A 23,710-nucleotide genomic window follows, 5' to 3' on the forward strand; every position below is an offset into this window, starting at 1 on the left:
CCAACATTAACTTTGTTTTTTCTTATGGGTTCATTGTCTTTCTGGATACCGTTGAAGAAATGTTTCCGAAGTAATTTGTACATTTCTATGTGAGGCGTAATAAATTTCTAGCATATCTCGTTTTTCTTCACTTGAAAATTTTAGTATGGTATAACAAATTTATAAATGTATGCGACGTTAAGAGAAATTCAGCCGAAATGATGACATAAATTTGTTTATCGAAACAAAAGTATGTATGTTGTTTCCAAGGCACTCTTTGCAGAAACAGGATTTTTGATATTTCCAACAAACTGCAAGTCCGAATTTTAACATGTAATATATAATCGTAACCAGAAAAAAAACTGAATTTAAAAATGTAAAAATCCAAAATGGCGCCCTTAAAAAAAACAAAGTTGATGTTGGTTCCGGAAAATCGAAATGTCGATTTCCAAATTTGGTACTGCCATGTTATAAAGGAGAAAAAGTGGCTACGACAATGTGCCAGCCATTTTCAATTATCTCTTCAAATAAATCCAGAAGAAAATAAAAACCTTTTTTTGAAATTTCGTATTTTCCCTTGTATTTCCGAAAGTAATCGGAATTTTGTAATTCTTCAAACGGCATCTTACAAAGCTAAAAAATGCTCAACTTTGCCCTAATTTAACCATCCTCGTATCTCTTCAAATAACCGAGATCCCCATGGTTAACCTCGTAAAACGGACACCCTGTATATCAATAAGCAGTCGATATACAAACGAACAATTAGAAAATATAAAATAGACTATTTTTTTTGTCCCAAATCTTATATTAATCTGAATTACTACGAGTAACAATATACTGGTAGGTACTTAATTTTACAACTTAACTCTAAAACACGTTTAAAGGAGTAAAAAATATCAGATAATTTTACGAAAATTTTGGGTCATTTAAAATCTTAAAAATGGCATCGATTTTCCCCTTCAAATATTCAAATTCCTGCTCCATCTTCTTACTGCAAGTGGCTTGATTCTGCTCTTCTATCCTGCGTCGCACAATCTGATTAATCCGCTTCGTCGTGTCTGTGTCTAATCTTATCACATTGCAAGGAACACAACCTCTCCTCAACCCTTTCTGATCTTTAGGGAAAACCACCGGACCATTTTTATTGGGGTATAACGCTAACTCATAATTCAAATACTTGGGAAACAGACAAACATCTCCGCTAAGAGCATCGGCAATTTTTAAACTACAATTTCTGGAAATAGGCAAACAACAGCACATATCGCTAATTTTCTTTATGATATTGTTAGGAAGAATATTCTCCATTAACATACTTTCGACATATCGTATATGCTGAGCTCTAACGACGTGACCAACCAACTCTGCGTCATTTTTTATCATTTGAGTATCACTCACAGCGAGACCATTGAGAAGATTAAGCAGAATGATGGCGATCATGAAGATGAAAAGGGCGAAAATAATTTTGCTGGTTACAGGGAAAGTGCCGAAGTTAATGTTGCTAGCATCAAATTCGCCGGTTAGCATTATAATAGTCTTAAAGACTGACTTCCCAGGGTCATCAAAGGATTTATCTTGATTATTAGATTCATCAACAGTAGCATTCTTCACTTCAACTCTTGTATCTTTCGTAGCATTTGTCTTGAAAAGTAGGAAGAAACTCAAAGCAAAGGCAATTATTAGAAGGGAGTACCAAATGAGAAACTTGAAAAAGTTAAAAGAAACTGTTTTTAACATCACCACATTAGTGGAATAGTAAGGGTGTTGCCCTAACATCAGTACAAGTTCAAAAGCAGCTAGAAGAATGGAGATTGAAGACAACTGCTTCCTGGTGTCAATATCAGAAGACTTATTAAACACAATCATGAAGGTGGTGATCCCTATTAAGACAATCTCAATGTAGTTTTCAAAATTTTTGAAATAGTCGGGCAGTGCCACGCATATCTGGAAGAATTCCCTGATTATTAGTATCAGCAATGTTACCAGGAGACAAACATAAGAAATATTGGACAGGGAAGCTTGAAATAATGACTTTTCCTCGGTGTTAAAGTAAGCATAATCTGAAAAGATATAGACCACCAAGGATAATATGAAAGTAATGTAAAATGACAAGTTGGTCCAGAAAAGCCATTGAATTTGCAACCATTTTATCAAGAGGAAGCTCACTATAACTGGATGCTTTAATAGATGCTTGAACTCTGTGGAATTGCTCATGAAGGAAATCACCTGAAATGAAAGTAAATTAACGTTAAATCATGTTGGCAATATGATCAAATTGAATGGTAAATGCTTGAGGACCAAACAAATTAAGTTATTAAGTCTAGTATATTGGGTATCCTATATTTCATATGACAGCAATTACCTCAAAATCACGTACACCATAAGCAGTGGCGTAACACACTTTGTTCAAGCTTGACAATTTGCTAAAGGGTTAGCTTTGAGAAATAGGAAGTCATTTTTTAAAGTTTACAAAAAACTCGTTATACTTTTTATTTACAAGGAAATTAAGTTGAAAAATTTCTAAAAACTGAAAAAAGATACTAAAGTCACATGTATGTATCGCATCATCAGCAATAGCGCAGCATGCGTTGTTCGCCCTTCATAATTTTCTAGATTCTCAATTTTTAGAAACAGAAAAATTCATCATCATGTTCATTTTATAATGAGTTAAAGACAAAATTTCTGGAATAGAATGTCGAGAATGAGCCCTCAGTTTATAGTTTTGTTAATATCCATGTTATCAACAGGTATGTAAAGTTGCAAATGTAAATGTGGAAGAGGCAAATAAGGAAAAAACCGTTATTTACCACTTTTCACACTTGCCCTACTCTTTTAGTCTAAAAGCATACATACCTCAGTTTCAGCTACCAACTCTTTTTCAAATTCCGAAATAATTTTTGCAGCTTCAAGATCCTTGTCCGGCTTACAGTTTTTCACATATGGAGGTATGAGAGAACGATAATTGAACTTGACTTCGAAGTCTTCTTTTTCGGTTTTCGCGCTCGTCATATTGAAACATACACAATTATCCAAATGTTTTTCAAGCAATTCGGGTTTAATATCCTGGATCGGCATAAAATTAAAGTTGTTCTTTGCTCCTAAAGAAGCCCCTAGGTTTAGGAGTTCTTCGATGCTTTCTGAGCTACCATATCTGAAATTAGAAGTGTTTTGAGAACGTGAATATGGTGAAATTTATGAATATTTCATTATTATTTGTAATTATCACATTGCGCCATTTATTCAATTTACCTTATCATGTAATGTAAAGGGCTATTGCCGTTAATGTCAATTTCATTCACTTTGAATGACTTTTCATCGGGGGTTCCTTTTTTAATTCTGTCTATATATGCCTTGTAACACTCTTGCTCGCCCAACATATGACTGTCAGAATATTTGCAAAGAATTGCAAGTATACCTTTAGGAATTTTGGATATGGGCTCGTACTTATCAAGGAGAAGTTTGAAGAGTTCGCTGTTTCCTCGTTGAGCTACTTTCGTGATCTGAAGATGAGATATTTTAGTTCAAGAGTAATTTGTTGGACAGTAGGTAAAAAAAATAGGTATTAGTTCCAATTAAGATGAAAATTTTAAAATCGAATGATCTATAATTTCAGAACGTTCTTCAGCGCATCACAGAATTACCTACTTTTTCTTTGGATTAACATAAAATCGAGAACGACAAAAGACAAATTGTTCTTACAATATACAATAGATTAGATCAGGTGATCATTCGTTCCTAAAATGATGAGAATTGTTTTGATTTGAGAAATCGTTCCAGAATGCTTTTCAGCATAGAGAATGTTGCAGAATATTCTCCAACAAACGGTAAATTTTAGTTTAAAGAAGGTATTTCTGTCAAATCACGAATTGTTCTTTACAAGTTTCAAAAAGTTACAAGAAATAGAGAAAACGAAGAAAAAGATCAGAGGATGAGAGTATAAGAGTAGCTCAAGTGCCTATACACAATTTTGAAATTTTTCTGCAACATATTATTCAGTGTTTATATACAAGATGTCTCTAAAATAACTGTACAATACTTGACCAAACATTTCTTAACGAAAAATAATTCATTCTAGGCAAAATTATCTACAATGTGGAAGTTTTGGATGGAACAGTCTATATAACGAAGATGCCAAACATATGCGGCTAAAATACTCAGACATATCGATTTTTATTTTTTCTTGCGGTTTTTTTGGTGGTAAATTCATGTATACAGGGCAGTCCAAAAATCAAATATGACCACCAACTTTATTTTTTTCAAATAGGAACACCTATTTTCTATTTCAATTTTGAATTCTATGCAAAATTCTAAATGTGTTTCATGTACCATGCTCTATACCCAAACACAATAAGTCTCGAGAAATTTACGATTGAATATATCAAAAACTAAAATTTTTTATTTCTTTTAAAATTTCTTTGGTCCTGAAAAGGATCCATGGATATAGGTAAGTTTGCCTAAAACGCCTTATTTTTGGTTAAGGAATTTTTGTTCAAGTATTGTACAGTCATTTCAGGAACACCCTTTATTACCGGTTTATTATCGTCTTTCATTCCAGTCCTATCGAAGTCAGCTCCCTTGGAAAGCAAATGTTTAGCAGCCTTATTCAGCCCCTTATCACAGCAAATTTGCAGTAAAGTAGAACCTTCTTCATACTCAACCCACTGCTCTATAGCACCACCCTGATAGTACACGAAAGCTGCTTCGTCTTGTTGTTTCAAATAGCTAAGAAGTTGTTCTCCGTCATTTAAATTATTGTTTGTGAGCTAGAAAATTTATAATTTGTATTCTAAAGGTGTTGGAAACACGACAGAATCTACCACTGGCTTTCTGCTTTCCTTGGTATCTTTAAGGATAGCTTGAATTTCATTATTAACCTTCTTCTTCTCTGCCCAATCTAACGCAGTTTTATTTTTATTGTCTGTATGATTTACGTTTACTCCTCGCTCAATTAACAGCCTGGCACAATTACCAAACATTGGCGAATTTATTGCTCCATGTCGGATCAGTATTTGCAAAGCGTTATTTCCTAAAAGCAATTTTTCCGTTATTCTTCTAATGGACCCTGAAAATTGAGTAAAACTTTACCATACTTATCCACCACATTGACATCTCCAGGATTCATATTCAGCAAAACCTTCAGGGTTTCCTCATCAGTTTTGAGAGCGGCCCAATGTAAAGCTTCCCAGCCATCAGTAGTTTTGTCCCGGGGATTAGCCCCAAACGTCAACAACTGTTTCACTGTATTTGCAGTGACTCTAGGGTCACTGCATGCAATAATTAGGATTCTCTTGTCACATTCTAAATAAGTGTGAGTAACAAGGTATTCGTGCTTGCTAATCACTTGAACGATTTTATCGGAATTATTCGCCAAAACCGCTTCCAGGAGCTCTTCTTCTGGAGAAGGACAAATTTGGCTGTTGGTTCTGGACAATTTTGAACCGTTCCCATTGGAACTCTGATACATTTTTCTATAAATAAATTTCTACAATTACAACGAAGCCTTGCACAATTACATGGCGATATACGAAGGAAATAAGAGAAACCATTGAATGTGGAATCGATTGGGTTACAGGTTTGAATAACTTCAAATATCCGCTTTCATGCAATGAACTTAACATCCCATTGTTTAGAAAATGTCATTTGTAGAGGTTTCGTTCTTGACCTCCTTGGGTTTTCAACTTTATATAGGTACCCACTGAAAGCGTTTACTGGGTAACCAATTTTAATTTCCCTAATGACGAGAGTGAATTGACAATATTGGGAATTCACTTGAAGCGAGGCGATAAATGTATTGGGGCTATAGTTAATGCAAAAATCGATATATTTTAATTTAGAATATTGCCTAAAGCTCTTAATAAACCATGGTTGATTATGTGCGCAATGGAGAAAATGTCCACCAAACCTGATCTAACAACAATAATAGATTTTTATTGTTCCTTTCTTCAGAGCAATAGCGTGCCAACAATGACAAAAATTGGTAAATAAATAATTCGGAAAAGACTCTAAACGGGGATGAACTAATATTTATTAAAAATTCAAGAGCTAAATTACTGTTTTCTGTAAACGTTGAGCGTTTATGTGTATAGACCCTCTATAGATAGACAAAGTAATGGTAAACGCGTGTATTGATTTGACTCTAACATCAATTTTCCAAGATATTACGTTACATTCCATTCCACATCAATAATTTGGAACATTCAAAAGAGTAGGTACTTGAAAAAAAAAAGTAAAATATCTACTTCTCGCTTAGGCTTTGGCAATATTACGGTAAGAGTGCTCAAGTCGTATCTATACCTAAGTCGTACCTTTAGAACATTGATTGTATTATAAGTGCTACCGCTCAACAAAGGACAACCCAATGTGTGCCCCAGTCAACCCAGCCGGTCAAAAATATTTTTGTCAAATAAGTTTATCGCTACTTCTTATAATGTTCTACATATACCCAATGGTGGCTATAGAAATGGGATCACTACTAGTTCAATTTCAAAAATGGAAAATTAAAAGTTGTTCTACCTCATTTGAATTAGGGTTCTAAATTTGAACAATGCTGATAATTGTGTGTGTCAGCAGAAACCAGGGGAATTACCTAATACTAGAATTGTACTTTTCCTATTTGGTTCAGACCATCAAAGCTAAGGTGGCTATAATAATAGGATCAGTATATCAAAAGTTCGCCATGCTTTTCTTTACAACTTTCGTGATTCTCGATTCATTAGGATAAGAATTGAAAAGTAAAGCTGGATAATCATTTCGAAGCATTTTGAAGCATTTCAATAGTTAATAAACAAACAGATGGGACGTGAAAACCAGTGTTCTTTAGCCGAAAGAATTAAAGTACCAATACTCAGAGATGAAGGCAATTCCCTTCGTGAAATTTCTCGCAAGTACGAAGATCGAAAACTTTGGTAATAAATGCCCTGAAATACGATGAACGATAGGAAAATCGCGGTCGTGAAAGGAAAATAACAGTTCTGACTGACTGTCAAATAAAGCGAAAATCCAAAAAAAAATCTCTTTGTGATCTCCAAACAACTTCAAAAGAACCTAAAATTGGAAATAAGTTACAGAACTATCCGAAGACAGTTGCAAGGAGTTCATTTGCATGGTCGAGTGCCTCGAAAAGTACCGTTGCTATAAAAACAAACAAATTTAAAAAAATAGAATTTGGGAAGAATCATCTTCGTTTTGAAAACGAAGATGATAACATAAAAGTGGGGAAAATGTTCTTTTTTCGAACGAAACAAAAATTTATTTATTTGATTCGGATGGTCGACGGTACGCGCAAAAGCCAGCAAAACAAGAATTGCTTCTAAAACACACCTTAAAAACTGTTAAACATGGAGGTGGCAATATAAAATTGTGGGGCTACTTCTCGTAATTCGGTGTTGGTCTCATTTATTGAATAATAGGAATCTTGAACCAAGAGGAATACCTTAAAATAATGAAAGATGTTATGCTGCCGAATGTTTCAGAAGAAATTGCTATTCATTCTATAAATCCACAATGAATCACTTCCGGTTGGACCGCACCCATCTTGATTGTGTTGATAACAAAGACTTGAAACTTGGAGGATGATAAAGTACATTAAGTTACCTTCAAAATGAGGTGCTACTTGAACATCCCCCCCCCCCCCCCCATCGCACGCTTTAGGAGTTACAGATAGAGAAATCTCAACTAGCCTAAAATGTTTCCTTCCCAACAATAAATTTTACATATCCGAGTGTTTTTTTCATAAATTCTCTTAGTTATTCAGACTTGCGCATGTTTCATTTTTAAGCGGTCACTTTGTGTGACCATGCAACAGACATGAATTTCAAAAAGAAAGTTTTAGCGCACCAACACTTGTGATTGAAGACGTTTTGCGCATAAATCCAAGTTAAACTGTGATCAATAAAATTCCTTCAATAAATACTAATAGTCAAGAAAATATATCTGCAATAGTTACACAGAAAAGTAAAGAAATCCCAGAAACCCCCTATGGATTGTATTGTTGAGCCTTCAACATCACCAAATAAAACTGCAATTAAATACCTTATCTCATTTTTCAAATTTAACATATGAAAAAAATTCCGTAGAGGTTCAACCTCATCAATTAAAATAACGTTAACTTTAAATAAAGAAAATATAAAAAATGCGGTCAATAGAAAGAAATCAGCACTAAAAATTAAAAAGAAAAAAGTATTGCAACTAAAAGTAATTTTGTTATATTTGTTAGGAAGATCCGGAGGAAAACTTGAAGTGTAGATTATGAATGCATAATCTATATATGTGCCAGAATTGAGAAAAAATGAAGAAGTATGTGTGATACATGTGCTCATTGAATATGAGTCATGTATACACATTACTAACAAAATACATTATAACCGTTATTGTTGTTTAACTGCATTCTTAGGTACGATTTAAGCTTTAGGTGGTTTCTGACTGGTTTCTTTAGTCGTACCTTTGATAGTTTTTGAGAATTTCGTTTATTTTGTGAAAAAGCATTGAAATGTTCTTGCTTTGTTATAGTAAATAAAACCATTATTTATAAAAGTTTTGAACACCACATATAATTTCTATTTATTTGATAAATCCTCATATTCATACGATTTTTTTCTTAAAAGGTACGACTTGAACAACCTTATCTTATTAATGCTATTCTCAAACTGAAGTCTTCAAATAGGATAGATTTACTAATAACTTCGATAAGGCCACCAAAAGTGGCAAAATTTCAATTTATAATCGCATTCTAATATTCTAAATACTGTGTATTTATAGTGGCTACTTCTGCTTGACGGCATTTACGCAAATTTATTAGTCATCATAGACTAAATCTTGACAAAAGACTATTTTGCAATAGGTAACAAATTAAGCTTGATATTATTCACATCATTAAACTTGAACTTGGATCTTTGAAAACTATCACAATGCATCACAGATCTTGTGAAGGCATCCTTCAACTTGGTACTTTCGTAGATGACACACCTTTGCAATGATTATGAAGATACCAATAATGCAATTATTTAGTTGTTGCTTTGAAATAATCATATGGAACTTTCCTCATAGATTTTAACAATAAGTGATATTTCTGAAATCATTAGTCATTTTAATAGATGTCTTTCCTCCTACGTTCGGTCACTAAACTTCACGCAGAGGCGAAGTAATTGCTAATTTTGTCATTCATTTATTTAATATCACTTGTATGTTGTTTTTAGGCCATGTGTTCTGTATCCGGCATAATGTAAACATTCACAGACAAGTGTTTTTTTTACAGTTTATCAAGCATTGTATTAGTATGCACCAGTCTGGAAGATGAAACTGGACACCTTTGTTTTCAGGAATAGCCCGCAATTCGGGATTTATGGCCTTTGAAAATGGCAAATAGTCCTCGTTTTGTAACTAACTAAAATAGGCGTTAAATTATTTATCTGTTTAAAATGTTTAATTGTTTTTCTCAAGCACTGAAAATGATCTGTGCCTTAAACTCGTCCGAATGCATGAAACAGTATCATAAATCTGTATACAGGGTGAGTCATACTTAAACCGCCATACGTAAATCATGTACAGGGAATTTGATTTTAAGCAAGAAAGTTTTAATAAAAATGTATCCGCAAATGCTTGCTAAGAACGCTACAGCCCTTCAAAAATAGCCGACGGAAATTGATTTTTGCTTTATATTTCTAAGACCATTTAAGATAAATGTATGAACTTGTGTGCAAAAATTAAATTGAATCAAGTGGTTGATTTAAAGTTAAATTTTTTCAAAATTATTAATCAGAGGCGTATGTTCAGGAATTATGTGGAGTTCAATAACGCTTTTATTTTAATTTTCAAAATATTTTGTTCATTCTTTTATGTTTCGCGAAAGAAAAAGATTTCTTTCAGTCAAAGATAATCGGGCACAATCTCGATTACAAGTTGTTTTGAGGAAACACATTAGTAATAAAAAAAATTCAACAACATTATTAGCAAAAAATTAGAAAAAAAAGAGAACAAAATGCGTAAACTAGTTAATTTTTCAAAAATTAATAAAATCTGCACAAAACGGCCGCCATCATTTTCAATGCAAAATTCGCATCTACGAACGACAGATTGAGCAGCCGTACGGCACTTTGCTTCTCTGATTTCTTAGGCTACTTGAACAATCCTTTTCCGGAGAGTAACTTCATCGTTAATGGGCTCAAGATAAATCTTGCTTTTGTTATCATACAGAAAAATCCAAAGGGGTCAAATCCGGAGAACGTGCAGACCAAGAACGGGGGCAAGTCTTGACCGTATTCAACAAAATCAAATCCATAAAAGTGAAACATTAACATATCTTCCTATATAGTATCTGCTGGTTTATCAGAATGGAATACTTTACAGAATATTTAGGTATATGTTGATCAACATTTCCATATTTATGAATCATTGTTTATTCGGTATTCTTAATATCTACATTATATTTTTTATGGATTTATGCATGAAGTAATTTCAATTTTATGTAAACTTACGAAACCCATATGATGAATAACATTTTGACAATGCATCCACTAAGAAATTAAAAAAAAGGAAAATATCTAAAAATTATTTTTTTTAGTAGTTATACCTGCTTCAAAGTTATTTAAGTAATTATGCCTGTGTCAGATTTATTTTCATTTTTCATTTCACTGTACCAATCCACTTCATCTTAAAACAAATCCCCCAGATCTTGAAAAATATTTTGATTCTTAGATAATTATTGAAGAACATTGCGTGTTGTTTTTATTTATTTTTTTATTCATTAGCGAGGTAACATCATCTCAAAAACTGTTTAAATACGCGAATCATTATAGAAATCGTCGGGAATTTATGCCTCAGGCAATTACTCTTACTCATGCATATGCCATCTTGAACGCAATCTTCTATTTCACCCAAAAACCTAACAGGAAATGAAAACCTCTTGAAATCTTTATATGGGATAAATCTCAAATAAAACAAAAGATTTTTCGTTTTTTTTGAATCAAATGCCGTCATCAACTGAAAAAAGTCCTCGGGCAACACTCGTGTATATCACCCACAATCCTGTGTCAGTACCTGTCTAAAGTTGCTAATCCAATCACAAAAATTCACTAGAACACACCCGACATTCCACCATCTAAGGCCATAAGTGATTTTAGTTGGTATCAATTAAGGTCTAACTACACTTGTTTGAATTCTAAGTCAAGTGCGACGCTCGACAAACACTGACTGGTCTGCTATAGCCTGCTACACTATAACAGGAATCATAATTTAGCAGACACGGCAGTCTTTGCAGAGCTGCGCGTTTAACTCGGTGACCAATAAACAATTATGACAAAAGGCTCCTTTTTTGGGATGGCAGAGGGACGTGGGCACATGGGTTTGCATTTTTCGTTTTCATTACCAGTGATTTCCTTTGATATTTTATTGGAAGCAATCATTCGAGCAGGATTTCAGCTTTGTCAGCTGCGCGGAAATACAGAAAGAGAATTGATTAAAATCATGAAGTTAGACACTTAATTTTAATTTTAGCAATGACCTGCTAAGTACTCTCCATTGGCGCCTCATCAGACCTGGAGTTACAGATTTAAAATGATAAGGTTCGCAGGATTTAGAATATCTTATATGTGAAAAACCTTTACTCGTTACTTTCTGAAAGTAACTGACCAAATTTTAGGGTATCACCTATAGAATGTATCAGTCGGTAGCTAAGAGTTTGATTAAGAGCACCAGTGAAAGCCATACAGAAATAATCATGCTCAATGTAATAAAAATTATAACTTCCGGTCATTTGTTGCCACCATACAGGTTTCTTAACTGGTTTGAAATAACTTAAATGTCTTGATTTAAAATCTGAAGAATGTGGACACTACTTATTGGGACCTAGTTTCGGCGAATTTCTCCTGTAAGTTAAGTTAGGCAGATTAAAAACAATGAAGCAGTGGCAATTTTGAATGACTTTTACGAGTTTGTACGAACTTTTTTGTTTTTTTTTTCACAAATTTTCCTCATCAAATAGAGACACGTACTGAACACCCTGTATGCAGTTTGTGATGTTCTCTATATCTCGCTTTGCCACTTCAGAGATGATCTGATTCAACTCTGTACTCTTGGTTCCGGGGACCGCACCTAATTCCCCTGGCACCGTTTATTTTCTTTTCTGCCACCGTCCTCCTACTGAACTAAGTTTACCTTCGCAATCAAATGATTCTAATTGCCACACAATATTTTCCATAATCAAGTCAATAGTTGGTGTGTTGCACTGTAACGAATAATTTGCTAACTTATTTTCACCTTTTATTAATTTAGCCACTAAACTTTTACTGATGTATACTCATATATGTACATGTCAGATAATTTCTTATAAATAAAACAAGCGTAGGTTTTCGGAACATCGTTTTACTTTAAAGACTTGGGGATGGGAAGCTACACCTAATACAATGCATCCTAGCTACTTCCAAGCGCATGTGTTTATATTAAAAGCATTAATAAACAAATATTGAATCCTTTTTCCTATGCTTACAAACCCTTCATCGTTTTCTTCACCCTCACGTTAAAACAAATTAATAAACAAATCCTCTATCATTTCTTTATGAGAACGTACTTACATATATATTATAATAAGGGATATATTTCAGTCTCAGCCAAACTCACAACATAGTATGTCGACAGATAGAGGGCTCAAGAAGACAAATGAATAAAAAAATGTCGTTATTCGACAAAAAATCATTCGTGATAAAAGTCTTTGCTTCTTGAAAAAATACGATTTACGAAGATAACTTTGAACTTTTTTATACAGGGTACCCAAAAACCACCAACACGTGAAATACTATCAAGAATAAACTTCCTTTATTTCTCATTTTGGAGCAAAATGGTAAATAAAAAACAGATTTCAAATCCTATCCAAAGTTTACATACAAAATTTCACTATTCCAAAATAGTTTATAAATAATTTAAAATAAAAATTAGCATATGTATATTACTTATTTAAAAACACCTCCTCCGTATTCGACGCATTTTTCAAATTTAATATTGTGTTGGATACCCATCCAAATCACCTGTTATGCCTCATTCAAATCTAACCAATAATCAATATACATAAATCGCTCACCTTGAGGAATGTTCTCATTTGACCGTGAGAACCATTAGATCAAAATATTCCCGAGTACTCTTAACACATCGTGACTCTGTTGTCACTCATCAGTCCTTATCAGTAATCTGGCCCTTCGCAGAGTCACATGTGTTAAGATATTAATTGCAAAAACCTTTTAAGGTCTGTTTTTTTTCATTCAACCTAAAAATCCCAAATTCATGGGAACCTACCAAATCTGTGTTCTGATTGGTCAACTAGAACAAAATAGGCAGAAACCAAATTCTGCTCATTTTCCCTGTTTTCCTTTTTTGGTTAGATTTAGAATGGAACTCGAGGTATAAACTTAAATTCAATATTCCTCCAAATTAAAACAAAACTTTTACTTGAGATTCGAACGCTCTTTATACAGATAAAGTTATCGTTGATTTTAATTATAGACTTGTTGACGTTAACGGTAGTGTTTTTCTCGACCATCCTCCTGATTTTTCGTGGCGGTATCCACGTACAAAATAGTACCTGGTGTCAGAAGTCTTTCCCTGAAGACTCCAACAATTATGATATTTCTTGTCATGCTTGTTGTGAATATGTGAAATGAGGTGAAAAAGGGGCAAAATTAGAAATTGTTTGAATTTTAAAAGAAAAATAAAACTTGGAATACTCAGTTAAAATGTTGTATACAAACTTTGGGTAGGATTTGAAATCTGTTTTTTACTTACTACTTTGCTCTAAAATGAGAAATACAGGTAGTTTACTATTGGTAGTATTTCATGTGTTTATAGTTTTTGGGCACCCTGTATAAAAAAGTTCAAAAGTATCTTCGTAAATCGTATTTTTTCGAGAAGCAGAGACTTTTATCAAGAATGACTTTTTGTCGAAAAACGACATTTTTTGTCCATTTGTCCTCTTGGGTCCTCTATCTGTGGACATACTGTATAACTCAGTTCATATTACTTGCTTCTTACAGGGTGTCCGGAAATTAGTAGACCAAAAAGAAATGGTGAATTATATGGTCGAAAATAAGAAAAAAATTTTTATAAATATATGTCCAAAAATACCTTCCAGAAGAGCTATATCTTTTTAAAGGAGGAGCTATGGCAAAGTTTTTTTACAATAACGCCAATTTGGAGTATTAAAGTAACTGACACGTTGAAAAAGCTGATATATCCAGTTTTGCTAAATGTCAACCAGGGGATTATACATATTTGGGAGGAGTTGTCTGAGAAAGATTTTGCTGTAACTTTTTTGGGCACCATTTTATTATCACCAATATTATCTATTACTTTAATCAATTTTCAAAAATATTTCCATTTTCCTGAATACCTAGTTGAACTCGACGTTTAAAATGTGGATATATTCCATGTATCGATATTTTAAACCATAATGATTAAAGATCAAATTAGACACGAAATACGGATTAAAATCGGAATAACTCGAAAACGGTGCACTCTAGTAATCAATGAAGAATAATTTTTTCATGAAAAGTAGTTTGAAGTTTCATAATTTGTCTTTATGGTACTGAAAAAATGGACACTATGTTGTTTATTTTTTGTTATGATGTAATGTGCCGGGTTGGAATAACTATACGCGAGTCAAAAATATAACACTTTATTAACTTCTCGATAATACAAGAGCGGGAGCGAGGCGTAAAGACCCTTTTATGTAAGTGTTTTGTGAAGATCAGTCTGAAGGTTTCTGCTGGACTCCTCTTAACTGCTTGACTGCCCTATTTATATAAATGATATCTACGTGGACTTTGCCAAAGTACATCAATAAGGGTAGTTTGAACCTTAAACAGTACTGAGACTTTGAGTCTCAGCTAATTACAATTTGATGGGTTGCTTATATCAGACAAAAGAATTGTGTTTCTACGTAGACATGCATTCTAATTAAGTTCTAATATTGTCCTTAGGTTTCCATGAGAAAATAGTACAAGAAATAATGTAAGAGGTTAATACATATATGATATAATAATACGTATGCGTAAGCCGGGGTGCTTTACAATGAATTTCGTTTTCAAAGGGCAGTTACTGTTAATTTCTAAATATTTATTACTTTTACCTGTTGGTATGTTTATACATATTTCCTTATCCTCGTCGTCACTTGTGGTGTTCTCTATATCTTGTTTTATCACTCCAAGAATGGGACGACTCAACTTTGTGCTCTCAGTTCCAAGGACCGCACCCGACTCTCCTGTCATCAACGTGACATTATCTTCCTTTTTTTACATGCGAACATCTCATATCTCGCACAGTGAATTAAATCTTTTGATAAGGCTTATCGTGATAATAATATTCTTTCTGACCTCTTAACAGAGGCTACTAGATATTAAAAATCAAAAAATACTCTGTCGGCCGAAGTAAAATCTCAATACACCTACAAATGTGTAAAAAAATCAATTTTTCTTATATGGTTTTGAAACGCCTTGTAGCATTTTATTTAAATTCGGCACACTTCAGTGTACATTTACATGTACTATTGACATTACGAAAGTTCCCCGTCTACCGGATATACAGGGTGTCCCAGATAAGGATGAACAGCATGGGGATCTCGGAAACGGTAATAGATACAAAATGGTTTAAATTGGGAAAAAGTTAGGCAATTTAAAGCAAATTAATAATCTGTTTTTATATCGACGAAATTCCGAATGGTTACGAAGATATCCGGAAAAAAACGAATTTGGCGGTTTTCGTTTTTTGCAAATAACTCTTATACGGTTATAGTTAGAGGAATAAAAGTTTTACATTATTAAAGCACTTTTTTGAGAACTGTTTAGCAGTGTTGCCAGTTTTCTTGTTACATCCTTACTTTCGGAGAAAAATGAGTAAACTTTTGATTTTCATATGGGCGTGATATCAATTATTTATATTTTCAAAATCGTCATAAAATTCCCTTTTCAGCCATGCATTACATTTAATATTTTTCTCAGAAACTCTATGAGTTATAGCCATTAAAGCATTTTTTGATAAGTAGGCCATGATTTTGACTTATAGTAATGGTGCACATTAAATAAATGAATGCTGTGGAAACGTCAACATTATTTAAAAGTATAAATATATTACTGGTATCACCCTAAAATTAAAAAAATAATTGTTTCAAATTATGTATTTAATAACAACAATGCGGCTAAACTTGGATCGAATCAAATGTTGACGTTTCCACAGCATTCATTTATTTAATGTGCACCATTACTATAAGTCAAAATCATGGCCTACTTATCAAAAAATGCTTTAATGGCTATAACTCATAGAGTTTCTGAGAAAAATATTAAATGTAATGCATGGCTGAAAAGGGAATTTTATGACGATTTTGAAAATATAAATAATTGATATCACGCCCATATGAAAATCAAAAGTTTACTCATTTTTCTCCGAAAGTAAGGATGTAACAAGAAAACTGGCAACACTGCTAAACAGTTCTCAAAAAAGTGCTTTAATAATGTAAAACTTTTATTCCTCTAACTATAACCGTATAAGAGTTATTTGCAAAAAACGAAAACCGCCAAATTCGTTTTTTTCCGGATATCTTCGTAACCATTCGGAATTTCGTCGATATAAAAACAGATTATTAATTTGCTTTAAATTGCCCAACTTTTTCCCAATTTAAACCATTTTGTATCTATTACCGTTTCCAAGATCCCCATGCTGTTCATCCTTATCTGGGACACCCTGTATATTGCGTGACAAAGAAAGGTAAACACCCATTAAAGATAATTTTATTTTGATAATTTTTTGTGTACGTGTTCAGTACCACATACTTATTCAATGATTAAATTTTTAGCAAGATCAGAGGAAGAACTTAATTTTTTTTTTAATAGTGTGTTGAGCATCCACGGTTCCTTATACACTCATTGTTACGCCTGGGCCCGGATCTAATAAGATTGTCAATGTTTCCTTGAGGTATCTCATTCCACGCAATCTGAACTTCATGAGTAAGGGCTGCTAAAGTCTGTGGAGGGTGCTGTAAATTCAACAGTCTGCGGCCAATCATGTCCCAGACATGTTCAATAGGAGACAGATCCGGCGATCGAGGTGACCAGGTTAAACGGTTGATTTGATGTTGATCCATGAACGTTATTGTTTGCTTAGCAGCATGAGGTCTAGCATTGTCTTGCTGGAAAATAGCGTTCGGGATAGTTCGAAAATATGGAATCACATATGGCTCCAACACTTCTTGGATATAGCGTTGGGCAGTCATGTTGCCTCTAATGAAAACTAGGGGTGACCTGCTACCATATGCGATAGCACCCCATACCATAACGCCTACAGTACGGTGGACATGACGCTCTCTGTCAAATTGTGGATCTCGCCTTTCACCCCGTCGCCTTCTCACCCTTGCCCGACCATCGTTCATCCCCAGACAGGAGCGGGATTTATCACTAAAGATCACCTGAGTCCATTCTTGGTCCCACTGAATCCTCTCTCTACACCATTGTAAGCGGTTAGATCGATGTTCGCGAGTGAGAGGCAGCACCCAATGCGGACGATAGGACAAAAGGCCAAAACTTCGTATTCGGCGATATACTGTACGCATACCAACCCTATTCCCATGTTCTTCAAACCACTGATTTGCAATAGCTCGACTGCTGCTAAATCGGTCTGTAAGAGCCAAAAGTCGCAATCGACGATATTCGCGCTCTGTGGTTCCTCTGAGTCGCCCAGTGCCTCTGGCTCTGTGCCCACGGCCTTCCTGAGTCCACGCCTGGTAACACCGCACTATGGTTCCTAAGGATCTGTTAGTTCTTCTAGACACTTCTCTGACCGACAGACCTGCTTCGCGCAACCCGACACTCCGCCCCCTCTCAAAGTCACTAAGCTGACGGATCTGTTCAATTCTACTCTAGGCATAATGAGTAAAAATTATGACCGATTGCAACACACTTCACAAAAGTTGCGATGCAAATGTGAACAAAAATATTTAAACAAAATTTTATTTTTTTAAAGAACAACCCATGGAAACTAAGAAAAAAATTAACAGATAAACTTGAAATTTTGATCATTTCTTTCTTTTTTTAAGATAAGTCAACATGCAAAAAATTATCAAAAAAAAAATGGTTTTTAATAGGTGTTTACCTTTCTTTGTCACGTAGTATATCAAAATAAATTGATAAAGATAAAATTGATTAAATTTTTATGTAATTCCACATAGCCAAGGTTTTTGCAACTTTTTCACCTCTTTCTATACGTCCAAATTTGACTCCTTTTAGAGCATTTCGACATTTTTATAACCTTTCGAAGTACGAAAATACTATATAAAAACATACTTTAAATAGGTTTTTATACAAAATGTTCTCCAATTTTGCACAGTTATTAAACGATGAAATTTCCTTAAGTAGATATCTGCGTAAAATAAAATTACCAAAATAAATCGATTCAAAAAATCCTAAAGTTGATAAGGGCTGGTCAGACTCATTTCGTGGATGATTCAACTCTAGTTTATAACTTCGTTTATAATTCGAATTTCTTTAAAACTGTTCTGAATTTGAAGATAAAAGAAAAAATTTAAAAATTAAGAAAATACTGGATTTATGTTAAAAAAAAAATTTAATTCCTTCTCGTCAAAGGTTGAGACTAAATTTACCCGTTTAAATAATTTTTGAAACACCTAGTATATGGGATATTTTAAAAATTCAAGATTCTGTAGTATACAGGGTGTTTCAGAATACTATGTCATAAATTTAAGGAGGAATTCTATGAGTGATTTTGAGGAAAAAAGTTTATATGAACCTAGGTCCGTTTTCACTTTCTGTCTGAAATACAGGGTGTTAAAATTTGCTATATTTTTTGTTTTCTTTTTAATAAGTCCGGACCTGCATTTAATATTTTTATCAAACTTGGTTAGCGTAAGTTAGTAACATATCTTTTGAGAGAAAAAGGAATTTATAAATTTAAACAGTGGCGCCCCCAAAGCCATGAAAACAAAATCGCATAATAACTTCTTGTAACATTATTAGAAATACTCCGGAAATTTTGCAAAGAGTGCGCGATAATATGAGAAAAGGGGATGAAGCATGTGTCATTGCAGGTGAAGGACATTTTCAGCAACTTATTTAATTTTTTTTTGTCTGAATGGTCGTTATAAATTGCTACAAATTAAATATTATTATAACTAATTTGATCGTTGCTATAACATACAATTTTAATTAATCCGTTTGTTGTTTGAAAACGCTTGATGTTACGAAAAAAATTCAAGAGACTATTTTTGCAACAAAAAGAACTAGAATTAAGAAAACGATTTTTGTTTTTTGAAAAAGCAGCGGCGTAACATATTTTTCACAAAAAATAATCAGAGCCATGGCCTTGGGGACGCCATTGTTTAAATTTGAAAATTTGCTTGTCTCTTAAAAGATGTGTTTCTACATCTAACTTACGTCCACCAAATTTGATAAAAATATTTAATGCAGGTCCGGCCTAATTAAAAAAAAAATATATATATAGCAAATTTTAAGGCCTTGTATTTCAGACAGAAAGCGAAAACGGACCTAAGTTCATATAAACTTTTTTTCTCAAAATCACTCGTAGAATCGCCCCTTAAATTTATGACATACTATTCTGAAACATCCTGTATATTATATCAATGGAGTGTTAATATTGTTAATGTAGATTTTTTGCTGAAGCTCCGTATCTTCAGCGGGAAATCAACGCAATTTTGCATATAGGTAAATTGAGCTGAACTGACTATTTCCACTTGAAGAATATGAAGTTTTTTATCTGCGTTTTCCTGAAGTTTTCCCTCCATAATTTAAATGTTTTAATAACAGCTTACTTAACATTCTGTTGGTACCTATATTTTGTGGCAAATGGATAACGTCCGTCCATATAGGGATTTTCAGACGGTCAAATTTAAAACAAATTGAACTCTAACCTGAACTTATTTTTCAGCTAATTTCATTGACTGGCTATCCTTGTAGATCAACCCAATTGGTTGAATATTAAACAATAGAGATGAATAATCATTTCTCGGAAAAAGTATAGATCCAAAGTACAAAGAGGGAAGTTATTTTTCGCTATTTTTCAAAAAATAAAAACAATAGTGTCCAGAATAAACTTAATTCAAATTTCTTAGCAAAAATATTTGTACACACATTGTTGAGATAAAAGGGTTTTATTTGTGAATTCTTCTTGACATTAATCCAGGCATCGTACGATTGGCTCCAAACGCAAATAAATTGTAATCTAAAAGCCGTGCGAAGAGTCGGTGTGGGGATTCCTTAGTGGAAAGACAGGAATCACACCTGAACGTAGAAGTCGAGAGCTAGCGATTAGATGAGTCTTTTTCAAAATTCTTAGGAAATACTTGACTTTTCTGAGATAACTTGTTTTCTAGATAAAATGGTGAATGAAATATATTCAATTACACTATAGAGTTTGAAAAATTAGCAAAGAGGAAAGAACTAAGATTGATTAATCCTAGAAGGGGATGTGCTGGACCTAATGACGACTAAATTCGAAGATTTATTAATGGGGTTCTGCCAAAATTCTAAGGAACCTTAGTAAGACCTAGAATAACTGATTTTTTTTTAAGATCCAATGGCGAGTGAATTCTAAATTCCGCCTGGCCCTCTCCTTTACGAAAAAACATCAGGAAGGGAAGGGGTAGATGGATGGAAGAACTTATGAAAAATAAATAGGGGAAAGTAAAATGAAATTACTATTCATTTTCTTTCCGCTGATTAAAATTCGTTTTATAAGTTACCGCGTCTGGAATCAAATCGAAATACCGAAACCTCCGCTTTCTGTTATATTCTAAGGGATCGCTTCCTGCCTTATTGATGCTTTCCACTCGATCGTCTACGTCACTTTGACTATCATCATTCTCTTCTTCATACAATTCAGAAAAAATTCGTTTAACGTTCAACCGATCTTTGCTTTCCATTATCACGGAATACAAAAAGCGTGAATGAACGGTTCAAATTTATTCAAGGAAAACAACATGGGTTTCTCTTAAATCATTACTAACTAAAGGGTACCATCTAAGTTTTCTGAAAGTCTAATTATGGTAACTTTAAAGGTTAACCTAGGTTTTGAATTAAAGAAAACTTAAACTTACTGTTTTGAGTAATTATAGTTTCTTTAATAACTTAAAACTAAACTTAAATTTAAAAAAATTATTTAAACTTAAAGACACTGACCTGAGTTGTTTACTTATTTGTTCGGAGTTCAATACTGTCACACGTGAATATTCAAAATCTTTTCAATGGCCCACTATTGTCCAAACAGTCAAAATACCAATCAGTACAATTTTACACTGATTGTAAGTTTCAATACATGGGGCATCCTGATTGTAGCACTTGAAATGTTTCTTGATTTGCCTGGAAAGCCAAATATCTGGTGTTGAACTCAAGAACCCAAAATATCTCGTGGCCGACTAGCGAAATGGTTTTGAACCCTGCGTTTTGCTATAGACAGGATTCCAATGTTTAGGTCACTATGAAATTGCATTAAAAAAACACTGTTTTCGCGTACAAAGGAAATCACCTACGTTAAGAAGTATGATGTTCAAAAATTTTAAAAAAGCTATAAAAAAATTAATAACGACTGAACATTTATTTTTTGTATCCCACTGACTTGAATATCTCGCACCACAAGAGTGTCCCTAACTTTCCAATACTTTTCTTTTCAACTACTGTTACTCTTTTTCTCTTTTCTTTGTTACTGATTTAAATATTTTAGTTAACGACTAGATATAAACAAAAAAAATTTCTGACCCTAACATGAGCCATTGAAAAGTTTCTTAAGTGTCGCTTGACTGGACGCAGATAAAAACATTAAAATAATTTACACTAGACATAAACTATAGGAGTAATAAATTTTAAAAAAGTAATTAATATCAAACCTAAACCTAGACTTATACAGAGAGATCATTTAAATTTCATATCTAGTGAGCTATGGTTTGTTAAAGATAAGAATGTATGTCGATAAAAGTAAATAAAGCAACATAACCTTACTCGGCTCCTTTATTAAAAATGAATTTTAACGTCATTTTGCGACATATGATTAAGCTCGACCTACTTTTTATTTTCTATTTCTCTTGTATAAAATCCTACAGCTGGCTAGATATGAAATTTAAATGATCTCATATTGTAGTATATAAATATAAATATATATAAACATAAATAGAATTATTCCAAACAAATAAATTGAACCGGTTATCGGTCGCCTTATTTCTTGCTTTTCTTATACTCGCAAATTAAGACGAAGTGTGCTCCAACACTTCATCGACGTTTTATCCCGCGAGATAGTACCGGGCCGGCGTAGGATACGTGGAATCTCGATGTTTTTTGGCAGTAGGCGATTCCCACACTATCTGGTCAGCGGAAGAAGCTGGATAACTTTTGAAGATTTTTCCTTAATAAAAAAAAAGACGATCGTTTCCGAAAACCGCTATATCAGAATGCATCAGCTGATCCGTTTGACAATGACATTTCTTCTTATAAATAAATAATAAAAGGAAATATGCAAGTAAATAAAGTCGTTAAGTTTGCTAGTAAAACCTTGAACAGTTTTAATAAACATTCACTAGTATTTCGCCGGCTCTTGCAGACTTCTTCCATAAACATGGTGAAGGTAAATATTTCAATAATTGACTGTTCAGGTTGCATAACTGGTCCTATAGCAAATGATGATATTATCATTAAAACTAACATTGTTGTTTCTTAGATAGGAGACCAACTTCCAAACGTAGACCTCTTTGAGAATTTGCCCACCAACAAGGTCAATATCGCAGATTTAGCCAAAGGGAAGAAAATTGTTCTTTTTGCTGTTCCTGGGGCTTTTACTCCAGGTTGTTCAAAGGTGAGATACTGTTGATATCACATTAATTATACTTTGTAACAGCTCTGTTCATCCATTGTTCAATGCAATCTCATTGGAACTTAGATTGTTGTTTTTGCCTTATAGTTATTTAATTAGAAAGTTAACTTGAAGGTCAAAAATAATTAGCTCTGTGATCAGAAAAGTGTATTTGTTCTGTATAATTTTAGACACATCTCCCAGGATATGTAGCAAAAGCTGATGATCTGAAAAAACAAGGCATTAGTGAGATTGTATGTGTATCTGTCAATGACCCTTTTGTGATGGGTGCTTGGGCAAAGGACCAGGGTACAGTTGGGAAAATTCGTCTTCTGGCTGATCCTTCAGCAACTCTTGCAAAAGCTTTGGATTTAACAGTGGATATTGCACCTTTGGGAGGGGTAAGCAATAGTTGTTTTATTTGTAAACAAGTTACTTAATTCAGCATTTGCAGGTACGAAGCAAAAGGTATTCCATGGTAGTAGAGGATGGCAAAATTACTTCTCTTCAAGTAGAGCCCGATGGTACTGGCTTGTCCTGCTCTCTAGCAGATAAAATTAAATTGTAACTGATTATGTGATGATTTAGAAGTTCTTATTAGGCTGTTCGAACCCATAAAGAAACTACCTTGATACAGTTCAAGAACCTTTCTGGGCATATGCATTGTTTATATCTAATTCAAATTTGCAAGCTGAATTGCCCACACGGATTATGAAACCATTCTGGGATGATTTTCTTACCGGTTGGAACAAACCTATTATTTTGAGCAGAAAAGGAATAAAGGGAATTAATTGTTTCTGTTATTTCTTATTGAAAATCAGAAGAATTCCATAAACAGGTTCTGTATGAACCAAATGGAAAAAAGGGTAATGAGTAATAAAACGTTTCCACATTC

At 33.6% G+C, this 23,710-nt stretch overlaps 2 protein-coding genes across 2 annotated transcripts; one reads left to right on the forward strand and one right to left on the reverse strand.

Annotated features, from left to right (window-relative positions):
* Positions 1-675: 675 nt before the first annotated feature.
* pain (painless) lies at positions 676-15,216 on the reverse strand. Its single transcript, XM_066398005.1, has 7 exons — positions 15,086-15,216; positions 5,062-5,444; positions 4,794-5,002; positions 4,496-4,739; positions 3,226-3,466; positions 2,830-3,127; positions 676-2,202 (listed from the first exon to the last, which is right to left on the reverse strand). Exons 1-7 carry the CDS (start codon positions 15,103-15,105, stop codon positions 886-888), a joined length of 2,712 nt encoding a protein of 903 aa, XP_066254102.1. The 5' UTR covers positions 15,106-15,216; the 3' UTR covers positions 676-885.
* A 7,217-nt stretch (positions 15,217-22,433) lies between these two features.
* Prx5 (Peroxiredoxin 5) lies at positions 22,434-23,611 on the forward strand. The gene is made up of 4 exons (XM_066398020.1): positions 22,434-22,590; positions 22,684-22,818; positions 23,007-23,216; positions 23,270-23,611. Exons 1-4 carry the CDS (start codon positions 22,480-22,482, stop codon positions 23,381-23,383), a joined length of 570 nt encoding a protein of 189 aa, XP_066254117.1. The 5' UTR covers positions 22,434-22,479; the 3' UTR covers positions 23,384-23,611.
* Positions 23,612-23,710: the final 99 nt, after the last annotated feature.

The sequence above is a fragment of the Euwallacea similis genome, chromosome 16, assembly GCF_039881205.1.
Source record: "Euwallacea similis isolate ESF13 chromosome 16, ESF131.1, whole genome shotgun sequence".
NCBI classification, from domain to species: domain Eukaryota; kingdom Metazoa; phylum Arthropoda; class Insecta; order Coleoptera; family Curculionidae; genus Euwallacea; species Euwallacea similis.